Source organism: Vulpes vulpes, chromosome 15 (genome assembly GCF_048418805.1).
Source record: "Vulpes vulpes isolate BD-2025 chromosome 15, VulVul3, whole genome shotgun sequence".
Classification (NCBI taxonomy): Eukaryota; Metazoa; Chordata; class Mammalia; order Carnivora; family Canidae; genus Vulpes; species Vulpes vulpes.
In genome coordinates, this window is record NC_132794.1 from 60,431,239 (window position 1) to 60,448,506 (window position 17,268).

General features: G+C 38.2%; 1 protein-coding gene across 6 annotated transcripts in view; it reads right to left on the reverse strand.

The window, feature by feature from the left end:
- Positions 1-1,252: 1,252 nt before the first annotated feature.
- The window catches only part of RAB27A (RAB27A, member RAS oncogene family), a 72,155-nt gene continuing 56,139 nt past the window's right edge, over positions 1,253-17,268 (reverse strand). For all 6 annotated transcript variants that reach the window (XM_025995027.2, XM_025995158.2, XM_072738582.1 and 3 more), the window contains 2 exons: positions 12,888-13,011; positions 1,253-3,538 (listed from right to left, as the gene is read on the reverse strand). In XM_025995027.2, coding sequence (XP_025850812.1) covers positions 3,340-3,538; positions 12,888-13,011 — 323 coding nt within the window. In that variant the 3' untranslated portion in view covers positions 1,253-3,339. The remainder of the gene's footprint in view (positions 3,539-12,887; positions 13,012-17,268) is intronic.

Sequence of the window (17,268 nt, forward strand, 5' to 3'; positions counted from 1 at the left end):
TTTTTTAATAAATTTATTTTGTATTGGTGTTCAATTTACCAACATACAGAATAACACCCAGTGCTCATCCCATCAAGTGCCCCCCTCATGCCCGTCACCCATTCACCCCCACCCCCCACCCTCCTCCCCTTCCACCACCCCTAGTTCGTTTCCCAGAGTTAGGAGTCTTTATGTTCTGTCTCCCTTTCTGATATTTCCCACACATTTCTTCTCCCTTCCCTTATATTCCCTTTCACTATTATTTATATTCCCCAAATGAATGAGAACATATGTTTGTCCTTCTCCGGTTGACAGCAAAGGATACAGTCAACAAAACTAAAAGACAACCTACAGAATGGGAGAAGATATTTGCAAATGACCTATCAGATAAAGGGCTAGTTTCCAAGATCTATAAAGAACTTATTAAACTCAACACCAAAGAAACAAACAATCCAATCATGAAATGGGCAAAAGACATGAAGAGAAATCTCACAGAGGAAGACATAGACATGGCTAACATGCACATGAGAAAATGCTCTGCATCCTTGCCATCAGGGGAATACAAATCAAAACCACAATGAGATACCACCTCACACCAGTGAGAATGGGGAAAATTAACAAGGCAGGAAACCACAAATGTTGGAGAGGATGCGGAGAAAAGGGAACCCTCTTACACTGTTGGTGGGAATGTGAACTGGTGCAGGCACTCTGGAAAGCTGTGTGGAGGTTCCTCAAAGAGTGTATAAACATTTTTGAAGCTGTTTTTATTTTCAAATTCTATTCCTCTTTGAACATTAACAGTGACTCCTATTTTGAAAACTGTCTCAGTTAACCCTGTTGCCACGGAAGTCTTTGGTGCAGTCCACCCATAACCTACTGTGTCATGACCCTTTTCTGTGTAGTGGCAACACAATTTTGAAGAAAGCTGCCTATGTCCCATTTGTCATGGAGTTTATATCTTTTTTTAAAGATTTATTTGTTTGAGAGAGGAAAAAAAAAGTGTGTGAAGGGTAGAGAGAGAGGTAGAATCTAAAGCAGACTCCAAACGGAGCACAGAGCCCTGTACAGGGCTCAGTCTCACAACTTTGAGATCACACCATGAGCCAAAACCAAGAATCAGATGCTCAACCAAATGTGCCACCCAGGCGTCCCTGTTGGAGCTTATATCTTAATAGATGGAGACAAACATAAAACTGTATCAAGTAGTGATTATTGACAGCATGAGTGGGAGGGGCAGAAGGAGAAATATAATGAAGTATGTTCACACATCAACTTGAGTAGACCACTTTTTAATTATAAGCTTAATTGGCACAAAGTTCACTGAAAATACACTTCACTTTTACAGTCTTATAAATAGAAAAATACACAGATGCACAAAAATGATACTATGATACCAAATTCAAACAAATGATTTCCAAAGAATACAGGTTTATTTCAATAACTGAAGATGGTTCTTGCATGTGCACTATATCATATGTATGTTTGTGTGTCATGCTTAAGTCCAATGGGATATGTAGCTAATTGCTCATTAGCAACATAGAAATATTGAAACATACAAATATTGCCTTCTATTTAACTACATAATAGACCATATAAAATGCTGTGTGATATGTAGCTGTAAAATTATAATTTGCTCCACTGAAGTCTACAACAAATTTAGAAGGCACTGCTTGTGATAAGGACTCTGCCCTGGTAATGTCTGGATCTTTTCCTCACTGGAATACAGAATTCAAACAGGACTCAATGACTTTCTTAGTATTTAAAAGAAGTATTCATTTCAAGAATAGAAATATGTAAGATCTCACTACCACAGCTAACTTCTTAAAAGAGCGGTAGTAAGTGGCAAAGAAACAGGATACATACTCAATAAAAAGCTATTTGAAAATTACCATGTAAAAGTAATTACTTCCATCATAGCTGTATTTTTCTAATTACAGTTCTTCCAAACATTTGCCACCACAAAATATGTTTATTCTTTGTTTAAATTATGATGAATGGTATTTCTTCTTAAATAGCCATTAATCTCTTTGGAAATTTTACTCAAACCACTTTAATAAAGAATTTTCCCCTTTACCTTTATAAACACCTACCATGAAGCATATTTTAAAACCACCTTTAATATAAAGACACTTAGGCAATGCAGAGGAATCCATGACGTTGGCAAGACCCAGCAAGTGCAATAAATGCCTGTGATCTCAATAAAAAATATAGGCTATAAAGGCTTCATTTTTCTTATATTGAGCTATAGTATCAATGCAACTGCTTAAATATATAACTTTTCTTCTCCCAATAGCAAACATTTTATGTAATTAGAATCTAATTCCTTGAATTCCACCAATGTAAAAATAAAACAAGTTGCAAATATCAATAACATAAAGTGTGATGATGAAAACAAAAGATTAGTCCACAAGCTAATTGAAACTGAAGTCTGAAGATGCCCAACATTATAAATATGAAGAAAAAGAAGCTGAATGCTTACTTATCAAAAATAACTTCAGCAGAAGCACCAGCTATGTTCAAATGTGGCCAGCACATAGGCCAAGTATAAATGCACAGATCACAGTGAAATAAAGCCATAAAAATCTAATTCCCAGATCCTTTAATCAACCCTTCAGAGCACTGGGAATATGGTAAGGAGCTAGAAACCCCACTTCAGTTGCTCATACTACATTAAGATACCCCTAGCCTCATCCCCAAGCCCTTTCCTACTAATAAGAGTCACAGTGAGTATATAATTAGTCAATCTGCCTTATCCAGAGTCTATAGATATAACCATAATTTATTCTATATTCATTTTAAAGAGATTGTTTATATAAGTTAGTACTCAAGGACATTGAACTGATGTTTGTATATATTCGTATTTAACATTGAAGTGGTTTATTTATTTTTTTGAAGTGGTTTAAATGGCATTTTACAAGGTCACCTACACTACAAGTAGAATTTTTTTTTTATTTGGATTAAGAACTGATAGTTTTAGAATTGTATCTAATATTTTGAGTGTTAGACTCTGGACTGATGTATTTTAAGTCAGGAAATGGTATCTTTAGTCATTCTACATAATAAACTCACTCTTCTGTGGCTATAGAATCCTCAGTCCTGAATCATCTACTGCAATGGGCTAAGGTTTTATAAGGCACTTTCGGCTGTGTGAAATACTTCTCACAATTCTCAGGCTGAATCTTAAGTATTTACAAAGCTGCAGCAAATTAATCATAAAACCAAATGCTTTATTGATCCTAAGTGGGACAGTAGAAGCCATTTGTACACAATGCCTGTTCATCACTCTCTGTGCTATGTATCACCCATAGAGAAGATCACAGACATGGGCCACTTGAGTTACTATGTAGCTCACTGGACTCTTCAACAGCCACAGATCCCCTTCTCCTTTGCTTCATTCAAGTGATCTGTGGAGGTATGACCGTTGGATCGGACCACTCCTTCAGGAATCCAGGATTTGTCTACACATCGTTCCATTCGCTTCATTATCAGGTCCAGGAGCATCTCGATTGCTTGGCTTATGTTTGTCCCATTGGCAGCACTAGTTTCAAAGTAGGGGATTCTGCAAGACAGAGACAACTCAGGTAACAACATATGGAGGGAAAAAACAGTGACCTTTGCCCTTGATAACTTCAAAAATGAGCGTAAATATATAAGATGATAAAAACACTTTACCACAGGGGCACCTGGGTGGCTCAGTCAGTTAAGTGTCTGCCTTTGGCTCAGTTTGTAGTCCCAGAGTCCTGGGATCAAGCCCCACATTGGGCTTCTTGCTTGCCAAGAAGCTTGCTTCTCCCTCCGCCCCGTCTTTACCCATCCCCTTCCTTGTGTGTGCTCAATCTATCTTTGTCTCTCTCTCCGTCTCTCTCATAAATCTTAAAAAAAAAAAAAGAAAAAAGAAAAAAAACTACCATAACAGTGTACACTAAAAAGTTTTTTTTTTTTTTAAAGACAATAAAATAATTGACACTAAATTCCTAACAGACAAAAACTCCTGGAACTTTTCATTCCCATTTCACAGATGATTAGACTGAGGCTCAGAAAGATGAAGTAATCTGCCCAATTTCATAAAGAAAGAAAGTAGCAGGGCTAGGATTTGAATCCACAGCTGCTTGATTCCAGTGTAACCATAAATTCTACTAGTTCAAATTAATCTACTTGTATGAGGATTTCCAAAACAAATCCCTTTCGCTTGCTGCACTTGGGGGGAGAGACGGACTCACACTTCCTGTAGGAGCTGACAGGCCTTTCAGCTGGACCTCGGCAATTCTCTCCTCCTTTAGGATAGCTCTTAAAAACTGGTTGAGGAACTCTCAATTCATTTAAACATTTATCCACCCACCGGTGAGTACTGCAAGACATTGTTACTCCACTTATTTTACCATGCCCATGTTCAATCCCCTTCATATACTGACTCTCAAATATCTTAACCAAATAATGGTATGCTGAGCAAATTACATGGTCTTGGCGTTTTTAAACCTCCTACCTGGCTACATCTTTGGTTATTGTGAGTCTTCTTAATTCCATCTTCATCTGCTGCCTTGCCAACAAAATGATGATAATGCATCTTTCCCACTCCTCTGGTCACATGCAGTATTTGATTACCAAGTATGAAGAGGGCATCCTTTGTGTGGATTCAATAAATATTTATTTATTGAGTAGTTATGATGTTATTGAGTTAAATCACTGGAGCAGTGTGTGATGCTGCCATTGTTACAAGAATACTCTTAGATTGAGAAGTCTCAGAATTTCAGCACTTATATTTTTTTCATCATGCTTTTTCTCAACTATGCTATGAAGAATCATTTAATGTCTACAGAAAATTTCTCATACTTAAAAAGAAGGCTTAATCATTCTACCACCCTTCAGAAATATATTGTTTCATGGAAAAGCAGCTGAAAAACCCATCCCTCTCCCCAAGAATAATGAGCTGAAACTGGAAATACAAAAAGAGAGTGAGAGAGAGAGAGAGAGGAGGAAGAGGAGGGAAGGATGAAAGGAAGGAGAGAGGAGAGGGAAGGAAAGAAGGAAATAAAGTTGTTGGATGGAAGAACTTGCTTATCATAGTATTGCACATCTAATTTTTTGAAATCCCCTCAAAGTCCATTATAAATAGCAAATTCAAGTCCTAAGCGTCGAGTTCCTCAACTGACTCTCCATTAACCTATTTCTACTTTCCATAGTTTTTTCCTCTCAGCTCCTAAAAATTGCCTCACAGTTATTTTTGAGGCATAAATTAGAAACCATAGTTTAAAATACCTTTAAAAACTATAAAATATAGAAGTTACAAACATTTTGGACAATGGTTAAGAGCCATAACCTCGGAAGCCAGGCTACCTGGATTTAAATCCTAGTATGACTTCTTCTTACCAACTATATAACTCTGGCAGGTTATCAAACTGTGTGTGTCAGTTGCTTCATCCATAAACCTAAATAATATCATTAATCATAGAATATCGGTACTCTTAATAAGGATTAAATAAGTTAACATTTGAAGTGTTTATATCAGAATCTGACATATACGAAATGTGTCATTTCTGACATGTGTGTCATTGACAAGTGTTACTTATTTCCAACACAGAATAGGTTAAGTTACAAAAGTTTGCTTGTAATTTTGTTAACACTCAGAACACATCATCTCATAGAAACAATGTCCCTGAGTCATGGACAATCATGGCTCCAAGAGATGTGAGCAATATTATAAACATTCAATTTCCAAAGTAGCTTACAAACTATTTGATTTAATTTATAAGGTAGCTGATCTACAGTACTGCCCTAAATTCTAGAACCTGGGACCATGCTTCCTTCCCTATGTCAGGGATGATTCACTCAGACCTGTCCTTCCCAAAGTGCTTCATGCTCCAAAGCATCTGCCTACCATGAATCCGCATCAAATTCCTCATTCCCCCAAGTGATCTTCACTAAATACAGAGAGAAACAGATTTTACTTTACTGATTAATACTGAGGTATAAATGACTGGTGCTTCTAGCAGACCTATAAGCTATTGTCTAATATATTTACTCAAGCAAATATTTAATTGGTAGAACTTCAGCATTATAGGAGTTGTTATAAATGTTTAAGTCATTCATGTTAATATTGTACATCTTTTAATAAGATGTAGTTTAGATTTAGAACTCTAAATTCAAGTAACAACCTTCTCTCCTTCAAGTATATTTTCCTGCCATTTGTGAACCTCCAGGTCATGTGACCAAGAGTCTGGTTAACAATCTTAATCTTTAGACTAATCAGACTCTTCTGAGCAACTGGGGCAATGCAGTTTTTGTTTCTACAAGAATTAATGAATGTTCAATTCACCTGGCTCTGTTCTCCACTCTTTAAAAGCTGCCAGAGGAGAAGTGAGATCCACAGAGAATACTCTGAAATAAGACCTTTCCACAACAAAATTATGCTCCAGAGACAGAAAAATGGACTGTCCAGCTTGTCTTAAGGGCAAGGGAGAGTCTAGACGATGGAGTTAGTACTATTTTTATGTCTGTATCTTCTTGACGTCCACTTTTATAAGGCATTTAGGCTACATTATCTGAACACTTCTTATCTGCAAAGAAGATAATAGTGGTTCATGGGGTCATGACAAGGAGGAAATGAGATAATACAAGTTAAGGACTTAGCACAAGCCTAGCATCCAGCAAGTGCTCAAGAAATCTTAACCTAATGGATTTTTCTTCTCTAAAAATCATATTCTGCTTTTCCTAAAGCTTACTAGGCAAAAATTTAGTAAAATTAGCTTACATTCAGGAGGGTCAACTGTCCCCCTTTTTAGCCATAGAAAGAATGATAATGTTCCTTCTCTCCACATGGTGGTGCTAATGTAGCATTAATTTACTAGGGGCAGTGTCGCCAAACCTTTGAAAAAACCCCGTGCAGCTAATTGTGCTATCAATCCAAAAATGACCACTCAACAGCCATTTGGAATGCATGCAGAACACCAATTTTGGTACATTTTTTTAAAAAGAGATTAATCACAAATGTTAAATAAAATGAGCAAAAAGACAAACTACTTCAAATCAATGACAAGGGATGGTATTATTATCATTTGCAGGCTTTTGCCAGGATATCCTGCTCATGCAATAGGTCAGGATCCACATCAGTCTGGTTTCTTTTGTATTATTTATTTCCACAAAACTAGAAAATCCTAGATTACAGTTAGAGGTTGTCAGGAATGAAAGCAATTATATTTGATGAGTCTGTCAAATAGTTCTAAATATTTGGCTCACATATGGAGCTAGATATAGAAAATGTTTTCACTTAATTAAGAAATGAGTCTCACTACTTTTCACAGTCTGTTGTCTTACAATAAAGGGCTGGTGTTGGACTGGTTCTACCTAGGAGATTGTGCCAAATGAAATCTAGATCCTCTACTAAGTTATGTGGGGTTCTGAAAATCAGTCTTGTGTGTTTAGGTTTTTTTTTTTCCCCCCCAAGTTTTTCACCACCAGGTTAAGGCAACTATTCCTTAAAATTTCCTACCAGGCGCCATGACTCTCTGGATATGCCATCCATCACTGAACTTCGTGGTAAATCCCTGTGGGAAATGTGATTTTCATCCAATGAAATGAATCACCAAGGCTGGAATTTCCAACTTATGTGTGAGTTCCCAAATAGGACCACTGTTGTTTGTTCAGCCACAGTACTTGGAGGAATTATTATTTATGCCAATTTAGAAAAATGTTCCCATGGGTAGAAATTGCACAAGTCACGAAGCCTATAAATCAGCGACTCTTAATACTGGCAAATGTTACTGATAATACAATGTATGTCCTACAAGGAATATGGATCAGTCAAATCCTGATGTTTAGTTTCAGCTTATGTGTGTGGTTTTAAAACATGCCCGATGATACAGCATTATTTCTTAATAAAGGAAGGATGTCATGAAGTATGCAATGAATCAAATTACTCAAGATCAAGCTATTCATACATTTCATCTAGTTCAGACTAGATAGGACACTGAGCATTCTGCTGAGCTAAGCCATTTGGAACCCAGAAATGGTCTGTACTCATATTATTACTGTTGTAAATAAATGTTAACACATTCTTCAATCCAGAAACTCTTGAGCACTTTCCTTATTAAGAGCCATCCTCTTTCAGTGGGGAAAGAATTATCTTAAATTTGCTACCCTTAAGAAAATAAATCTTAAAGGTTCTCATCAGAAGAAAAAAATATAATTGCATGTAGTGATGGATGTTAACCATACCTATTGTGATCATTTTTGCAATATATACACATATCCAATCATTACATTGTACACCTAAAACTAATACAAGGTTATATATCAATTATTTATCAATTTAAAAACATATGCTGCCCATTCCTTTGTATGGCACATGAAATATGTATACATTCAATTAACATGCTTTCATCATATTCATAATTTTCTGTATTTCCTTCAACTCAGAATCAAAAACAAAAGGCTTGTAATGACTTTCAACTATCCTGTGTGAAAAAAGAAGAGTGGGAAGGCATTTAGATGCAGCCATTTTTACTCACCAAGTCCTTGCCTGGCAACTTATGGCTGGCACTCCCTCAGTACCAATCCCTGTGTCCCTTCCCAATCTATATCACAGCTGATTTAATCAACTATAAAAGAAAAAAACCTTTCCTCAAACATGGATTTTCCAGTGATGGGTCATTAAGCACACTTCCCTCACCTATGCATAGCACAGTAAACAATTGCTTCATATTCTGTGCATAATGATTTGCCAACTATACTGTCAAGGGAAGTATCTGCCAGCACACACACCTGATAGTAATTTGACATGCATGCCAGTGGTTCTCAAAGCGCTGTCCTCCGCCACCTGCAGGAGCAATATCTAGGAATCCTTTAGAAACAAATTTCTGGGCTCCAAGCCAGATCTACTGAATCAGAAATTACTTGGGAGCCAGAGTTCAGGTGATTTTTGACACACACTAAGTTTTGAGAGCCAATAGTATCACCTGAACGAGGAATGTTACCAATGCTGTTTTTTTTTCCCCCTAAAGATTTTATTTATTTATTTATTCATGAGAGACACAGGCAGAGGGAGAAGCAGGCCTCATGCAGGGAGCCCGATGTAGGACTCAATCCCAGGACTGCGAGATCATGACTTGAGCCCACGGCAGATGCTCAACTGCTGAGCCACCCAGGCATCCCAGCCAATGCTGGTTCTGTTTGCTCTTCTAACATATTTGACTTTGTAGCTATTTTTAAAAATGTTTCACAGCAACAGTGTAGACTGTCCTCATTTTGACTGGCAGGAGAACAAATTCGGACAAACTTCCGTTTTGCTCCTTTGTCTGACTTCATTTATATTATTAATGAATATAACATACTAGAAAGCATTATTTTGCCCTTGTTCTAAAAAAAAAACTAAAAATTACAGGAAATTAGAGGTAAATGGATTATTTGCCTACTAAACATAAAATGTCTGATACTCTTCATTATACATTCAATTCACCCTTTCCATTTTTGACTGCTACATGAATGTCTTATTCTCAGATTTACTTGTCCTTGCAGAGGAGAATTCTTGCAGACAAATATATTTTCCATATTTGTACTATAACATGCTCTTTATTAGGTTTGTGAAGTTTTTCTGAGACAGTCTTTCATTCTCCAAGCACATATATATTTAAGAGAAGCACTTATGAATCAATGATTTATTTTTAGGTACTGGGGAGAAGAGATAGCACAATAGTAACAAAAAAATGTGAATTTATCAGACAACATACAAATGATACAAAGATGTGCCATAAACCATACTCTACCACTATTAGCATGGAGATAAACTGACCAACACAACCTTTTAGTACATGTGCAATCAGTAAAAATATCAGGATTACAAATGAAAAAAATTCTGTGAAAATGATCATTAAACTTATATGCCAAATTTGTGAAATGTATGTGTACTAAATCATTTCATTAAATCTTCTGAAACTGCTAAACAGCCTATAGAACTATATATTTTTTTAAGATTTGAGAGTGAGAGGAGTGTGCGTGTGTGTGTGTGTGTGTGTGTGTGTGTGGAGGGAAGGGGCAGAGGGAGAGAGAATCTTAAGCAGGCTCCATGCCCAGCATGGAGCCCAACACAGGGCTTGATCTCACAACCCTGAGATCATGACCTAAGCTGAAACCAAGAGTCAGACACTTAACCAACTTAATGACCCGGGTGCCCCCAGAACTTTATTTTATTCTTCCAAATTCCTAAGGAAATTCTGTTTCCATCTCTTTCTATTCTTCTCCAGTAGATTTCATTATCTTACCTGCTAATCCTTTCTCTCATTTTAACTTAATTCAGAAACTTTAGATAAAGCCCCTCTTATGAAGTACTCCCCAGACCTTGTAAGCTGGGCACAGACAAAAGACTCTCTCCAACTTCCCCTACAGACAGAAGGCAATGTTGGGCTTTTTATACCAGGCAGGATGTGGAATCCTAAGAACCAGAACAGAAGAAACCAACAAAGTCTGAAGAAGTCGAGAGGGGGATAAAGTCAATCCTGGCTCTCTTCCAGCCCTTGAGAACATACTTGTTGGATCTAGCCAATTTTCCTAAATGCCCTATTTCTTTTGGCCTCACTAACCTACTTCTTACAAGGATGGCCTAGGTGCACGGTTTCCATTGCTTCATCACTTACTTCCTCCTTAACCCCTTGCAACATAGCTCCCAGCTCCCAGTTTCGACACTTCACTATTCTCGGTATCTGGCCCTCCCTCTTTCCTTCCCACTACACAATATGAATGCCTCTCAAGAGTAGATAAGCATATCAGAATTGCCTGTGGGGCTTTGCCAGTCTCCACCTCAGAATCACTACACCAGATCAATTGTGTCAAAGCTCAGAAGTGAGGCCCAGATCTGAGTATTTGTTAAAAGCTCCACAGGTGCTTCTAACATGACAATCACGTGGAGAGGTTTTTAAAGACACCAGTGCCCAGGCCCTCACCTGTGGTGGTTTTGTACCATGTCAACTTGGTTAGGTTGAACATTTCTCAGAATTTCCTTTCCAGTTAGGGAAGATCACAGGAGAAATTCAGGGGAGTTTTGGGGGTGGAAGCGAAGCAGCAGCCATTCTGTAGCTCTCATACATCATTGCTTACCTACTGGCTCATCTGGTTGGCATAAACCAACAACCAGACCTATACCTGCTCCACCTTCCTCCCTTAGTTTCTCCAACTCCTGGGCCAGGTGTGTGTGCTTAGCTCTGTGACAAAGGTCCCTGGCTTCTCTAGGATACCCACACCATCCAGGTCAGAGGCAACCCAGCACTGACCCGGTTTCAGTCTGTCATTATGGGTCCCAGCTGGTGTCTGCTGGTGTTTGCTCTCCACACCTTAAACCCACCTTCTTCCTGACTACCTGACCTGTGGACTTCAAGTTTCCGCATGAGAAACAACACCTTAGAGACTGCTTAACCAGCTCTCCAAGTGCATAAGGTCAGATACCTGTAACAAATCCCTTTATATGTAAGTATGTTTCTTCAATTGAATATTGAACCACCGATAAACCACTCCAGACCAATTACCTCATAAGCTCAGAAGTGAGGCCCAGACACAAGCATTTCTTAAAAGCTCTTCAGATGCTTCTAACATGGTTAAACACCATCTACCCAAGAGTGAAAATCTCCACATCCTATTGCAAATCTGTGCCAGATTATGTAAGCCATTAGAGTTGAGGGGACTACACTCCCCAGCCCACCTTGCCTTGTTCCACCCCTAGAATTGAAAAAGATTTAAAATCCTGTTCTGCCCCCACCCTACTTATTTTTTCTGATTTATTCCTTTTTCTTTTCCATAAATATAGCCCCTACCCACCTAACAGATCATCACAATCTCCCTGTCTCTAGTCTTTCCTCCCTCCATTTCACCCCACCCACCAACCCTAGACTGATGTAAAGAAGTACTTATCATATCCCTCCATGCTCAAAAGGCTTTCAGCAACTCCTTGCCACCCACCTCCCACACTCACCCAAGATCAAATCTACTCTCCTTACCTGGTATTCTAAACTCTCCAGACTCTGACTTCTTCCCACCTGGCCAACCTATCTTTCTACTTCTTTCCCAGTATGAACACTATCCTCAAGTGTTCTCTGGTCCTCCATCAGTCCAAAGAAGAAAAAATAGTCATCACACAATAAAGAGAGAAAGGCCCTCTCCTGGCCTCCTTGGATTCTGTAACCAGGGCCAGTAGCTGGGTAACATCCCCTACATACCATTCCACACTACCTCTCTCTCTCTCTACTTCCCCTTCTCAATTCTACTTGCTGCCTCCCACCTATATTAAGGGTAATTAGCATACACATTTGAGTTCTCATTGTATCAGAGGTAGAAAGTAAAGCACAAATTCCTTTGTAAAGGGGACCTTGACATTTTTAATAAGCAGCACCTAACCCCTTCTTTCAGGTCCATTTAATGCTACTGTGATGCTATTCCCAGAGCTCAAGGAAGACCAGTTTTTAGATGATTCTTCACCACAAAAACATAACCTAAACCAAGGGAATCTTCACAATCCTCTCCCAGTAGAGAAATTTCAAAGCCCATAGGCCTTCTTATATGCTGGGGCTCTCTACAGCAGCACATTGAAAGTTTCTTGCTGAATAAAGAGAATTTTCTTATCCCATGCATCTCCTACGTTCATTTTGGGGAAGCTGACTTATAGTTTGGGTATCTGCCCTCAAAAGTGTCTTCCTTTAAACATCAAGAGATTAATAAAATGGTATTGAAGCATGGCCCTCACCCAATGTTTTTCCTAGGGTTCCCACTATCACATAACATTAATATGTAAAGTAGGTGTTTATACCTCCCAAGGCCTACATCTGAGTGTGTTGTTTCAATTCTTTGCTTTTGCATTTTCCGTTACCCATTCATGTGCTAATTTTTGAAGTGGGAATGTTTTCACTAGATTTTTCTACAAAAAGACTCACCCATATTTCTCTGCAAGTCCTCTTGCATCCTCCTCTTTTACTACTCTCTGGTCTTCCAGATCACTCTTATTTCCACATAACACGATATCTGGGTTTTCACAATATGCATGCATTTGTAGTTGGCCTGTAAGAAAAATTATTATAGGTAAATAATATAAGTGTGTGATCAATGGAGAATATATGAAAAACTGTAATATGGATATACGGTCATAAGGAAATGGTATGCTTTCAAAGCATCAATAACATAATCTGCAAAACTGAATGATGGGATAGAGATCTAAACCTTATCCTTAAGCATATATCCCACCTTATTTGTGTCAGAGAGGAGTAGGAGAATTCGCTACCCCTCCAAAAGTGTAGGCGTGAACATGAGCAACCATGGTTGCACACACATGTGGTTTCTACTGAAGAAACCATTTGAAGAAAAAATTGAAGAATTTTTAGTGCTTATTGCTAATCTTAAAGCTCTGCTTTTTGTATAGTGTCTCTCCACAGCAACATTTTAAAAAGAACTGTCTTCCTATGAACTAGCTTGTTTCTATCTGAAATGTTTTCACATTTTTCTACTATCCTAAGGCAGATTCAATTCAATTAAAATAAGCAAAATGTAAGACTAATGAGAGAAAACCTAGAATAAATAGGAAGTGAGTCTGTCACCAGAACCAAGGGGAAGCAAAAGACTACAATTCTTATTCCACAGCTTTTATCACTTTTTACCTGAAAACCTATAAATAGGCATACTTTATAAAAAGCAATTAAACAAAAAGAGCTTCACTAATCTAATTTTCCCACTAAAAAGAGCTTTCACTAATCTAATTTCCCAAGTAAAATAAAGCCTTATTTCTTATTCACTATATCCCGTAATGAAATTAAAGCAGCCCAAACTATCACAAGAAGACCTAGCTCAAAGTTGGAATGACCTAATTTATTTTTTATCATGGTTAACCAAAAAGTGTCGACATTTTAGTTCCTCATTACAAAGTTATGTTCATTATATCTTATCGAGAGAAAATCTAGTCAGCAAGTATTCACTGACCATTAACATAGGCAAGACACTTGGTGCAGATTTTCAGGGCCCTGACCATTGCCTTCAAGAGACAACTGGGCAACAAGGCCTATAGAGAGGCAAAACCAGTCTATTCATGTTTCCAATAACTGCCATGTGCTTTCTTTCCTCCAGGAAGCTGGTAACACATGCTGTCCCCACATGCTTGAATACCCAACCACAACCTTCCTTCCAGGAATCCCCACTCTTCTTTTATGACTTGCCTCTCAGTTACCTCTACTGTGAAAGCTTTCTAGTCTCCAGAGTGGCTCTGTGCTCTATTAACCCCCATATGTGTCCAGTGTCATGATTATGAACATGAACTCAGAATTGACTATGTCTAAGGTTGAATCCTGGCTCTGCCATTTATTAGCTGTGTGACCCTGAGGAAGGCCATTTCTCCATCTGTAAATGGTAATAATAATGGTACTTACTTCACAGAGTTAAGGTATGGATTAAATGAGTTAATTCAGCGATTCTCCAGGTAAGGTCCATGGACCTTCTTCAGGTGCCTCTAACATGGTTAAACACCATCTCACCCGAGATCAAGTCTACTCTCCTTACCTGGTATTCTAAACTCTTCAGGGGATCCCTGGGTGGCGCAGCGGTTTAGCACCTGCCTTTGGCCCAGGGCGTGATCCTGGAGACCCAGGATCGAATCCCATGTCGGGCTCCCGGTACGTGGAGCCTGCTTCTCCCTCTGCCTGTGTCTCTGCCTCTCTCTCTCTCTCTCTCTCTCTCTCTGTGTGTGACTATCATAAATAAATAAATAAAAATTAAAAAAAAAAAAAAAAAAAAACCAAAAAACTCTTCAGACTCTGACTTCTTCCCACCTGGCCAACCTATCTTTCTACTTCTTTCCCAATGTGAACACTATCCTCAAGTGTTCTCTGGTCCTCCATCAGCCCAAAGAAGAAAAAATAGTCATCACACAATAAAGAGAGAAAGGCCCTCCTCTGGCCTCCTTGGATTCTGTAACCAGGGCCAGTAGCTGGGTAACATCCCCTACATACCATTCCACACTACCTCTCTCTCTACTTCCCCTTCCTTTTCAATTCCACTTGCCTTACCCTTACCAGGAAACTCGTTAGAAATGCAAATTCTCAGATCCCACCCCAGATCTACTTAATCAGGAATGCTGGCATATGGAGCCCAGAATCTGTGTTTTAACAAACACTCTAGGTGATCCAGATGCACACACACACTTGAGAACCATTAAATTAATATGTTAAAGCATTTAGAAGTGCTATGTAATTATCAGTAATGATGTTTAATAGTGTTTATTTTAGAGACTCCAGGAAGTATGATTATTGGTGATTTTTCTTTATATTTTTTCCTTCCTAATTTAAAAAGAGGGGTGTAGGGATGGCTTTTCAGATAGAATACTAATAATAAAAATATAGAGGCAAAAACATGTAAAACATATACCTGTTGGCCTCTTATACCATTCATGTGAGGCTATAGAAGCCATGTTTACAAATTCAGGCTACTTTAGAGTTTCTTTATGAAATAGGCTGCCTCTAAATGAGGAATGACTATGGGCATGACTTTCCTATCTGAGCTCCAGGAGGACAGATGAGTGAATACAACACCACCTGATTCCTTTCAGCTATCAGATTTAAGTTCAGAGGACTCAGCTCTCTGTTCAGTCTCCTGAATTCAGCAGGGCTCACCTTTGGACTTGTATGTATCCCATTTTCCGCAGTAAATGGACAGCTTTGGAGTCAAGAGACAAAGGACTGCAATGGCAGCTCTGGAGAAGCAAAGGGAGGGTGGAGACCGGCTCTCCTCTCCCTGGGCAAGTCAGGCCCCAGAAGTCAACTACCTGTTCAATGCAACAGTACCTTTGTTCTAGTATGTACCCCTCAAAAAGAAGAAATGAATGATCCCTGTAATATTCAAAATGCTAATAGGCAGAGGACAAATAAAATGTATAGATAATAAATTTTTATTCCTAATTAAGATTTGATATTATGACCTTTGACACTGAACTTTTTTTTAAAGGGGGGTTGGGGGAGAATATTTTCCATTGAAGATATGAAATCCTCAAAATGTGTAAGTTTTCTCTACCTGTGCAATAAGACTTCTTTTACACTATAAGGAAAACAAAAAATGTATAGATTACACATAATTTTCCATAATTTTGTTATTTATCTAAATCATCTAAAAAGTCCTGATAGGCAAGAGCCATCTGTCTCAGAATTTCCATTTCTACCTGTGAAAATAGGTGGGTTGTTGATCTCCCAATGTTAAGATTGTATGAGCACATCTCTAATAAGAATCTTATAAAGTGTTTGACTTAAAGCCCAGAACTTGTTAGAATGATACAAAGAAGAGGATGATGAGCAAGGGCTGAGGATAAAGGACTAGAAAATAGCCATCATCATTCAGCTTTAATCGAAATAATGAGGTGTGCAATACAAGCACCTAACAAAGTAAAGCCCATAAGCATAACTAAATTTGAGGAATTTGTACTTAAAGTATTAAATAGCTCTTCAAACCATAATGATTAACTTAGTTGAGAAGGAGCATAAAAGGCTACTGAACTGAAAGCCAAATTCCATGTCCTCAGAGAAGTTGATTACTGTTTAAGTCCCAGAGTCTTCATTCTAAAATAAAGACACACCACCTGCCTGAATCTTCCTCCAGGGTGCTTGCGAGGGTCAGATACAAAGTATGTGGAAATGCTTTGAAAATCATGATCTACCACATAAATTACTTATTTAAAAACTCATTCTTAAAAATAAGATTTTCTACTATTAAAACTACAGCCAATGACCCCTTCATATTTTTTTATTTTTAAAAAGCAGGTATTTTTAAATAAATGTTTCATTTTAAGGATTTGGATGTTAAGAATTTAACATCACAGCCTTCCCCAATAGATTCTCTAGGTTGGTGCTATTACAACCAATAGAGAAAAATGTATGTTTGCCAACTGTTAGTGGCAGGATTTTAAGAGGCTACTAACCAATCATTTAAGAGACTGGGATCTCTGCAAAGAGCCAAGATGAAGGTAGGTGTGTGTTTCTCTCTCTCTCTCTCTCTTTCTCCCTCTCCCTCTCTCTCTCTCTCTCTCTCTCTCTGTGTGTGTGTGTGTGTGTGTGTGTGTGTGTGTGTAGCTCTGAGTACAGAAGAGACATAGAGCCAGGGGTGTGATCTATTAAGCCTTCAAAACATATTTTGCTCTATGTAGTAGATGTATTAAGCCCTGGTTGATATAAGCCTGATAGCATACAATAGGCAAGCAGATACTTAGAGATTTAACTTCTCTGGGCTTGTTTCCTTATCTATAAAATGGGGATAAGAGCATCCTCTGTGGAAAAGCCAAAAAGATTA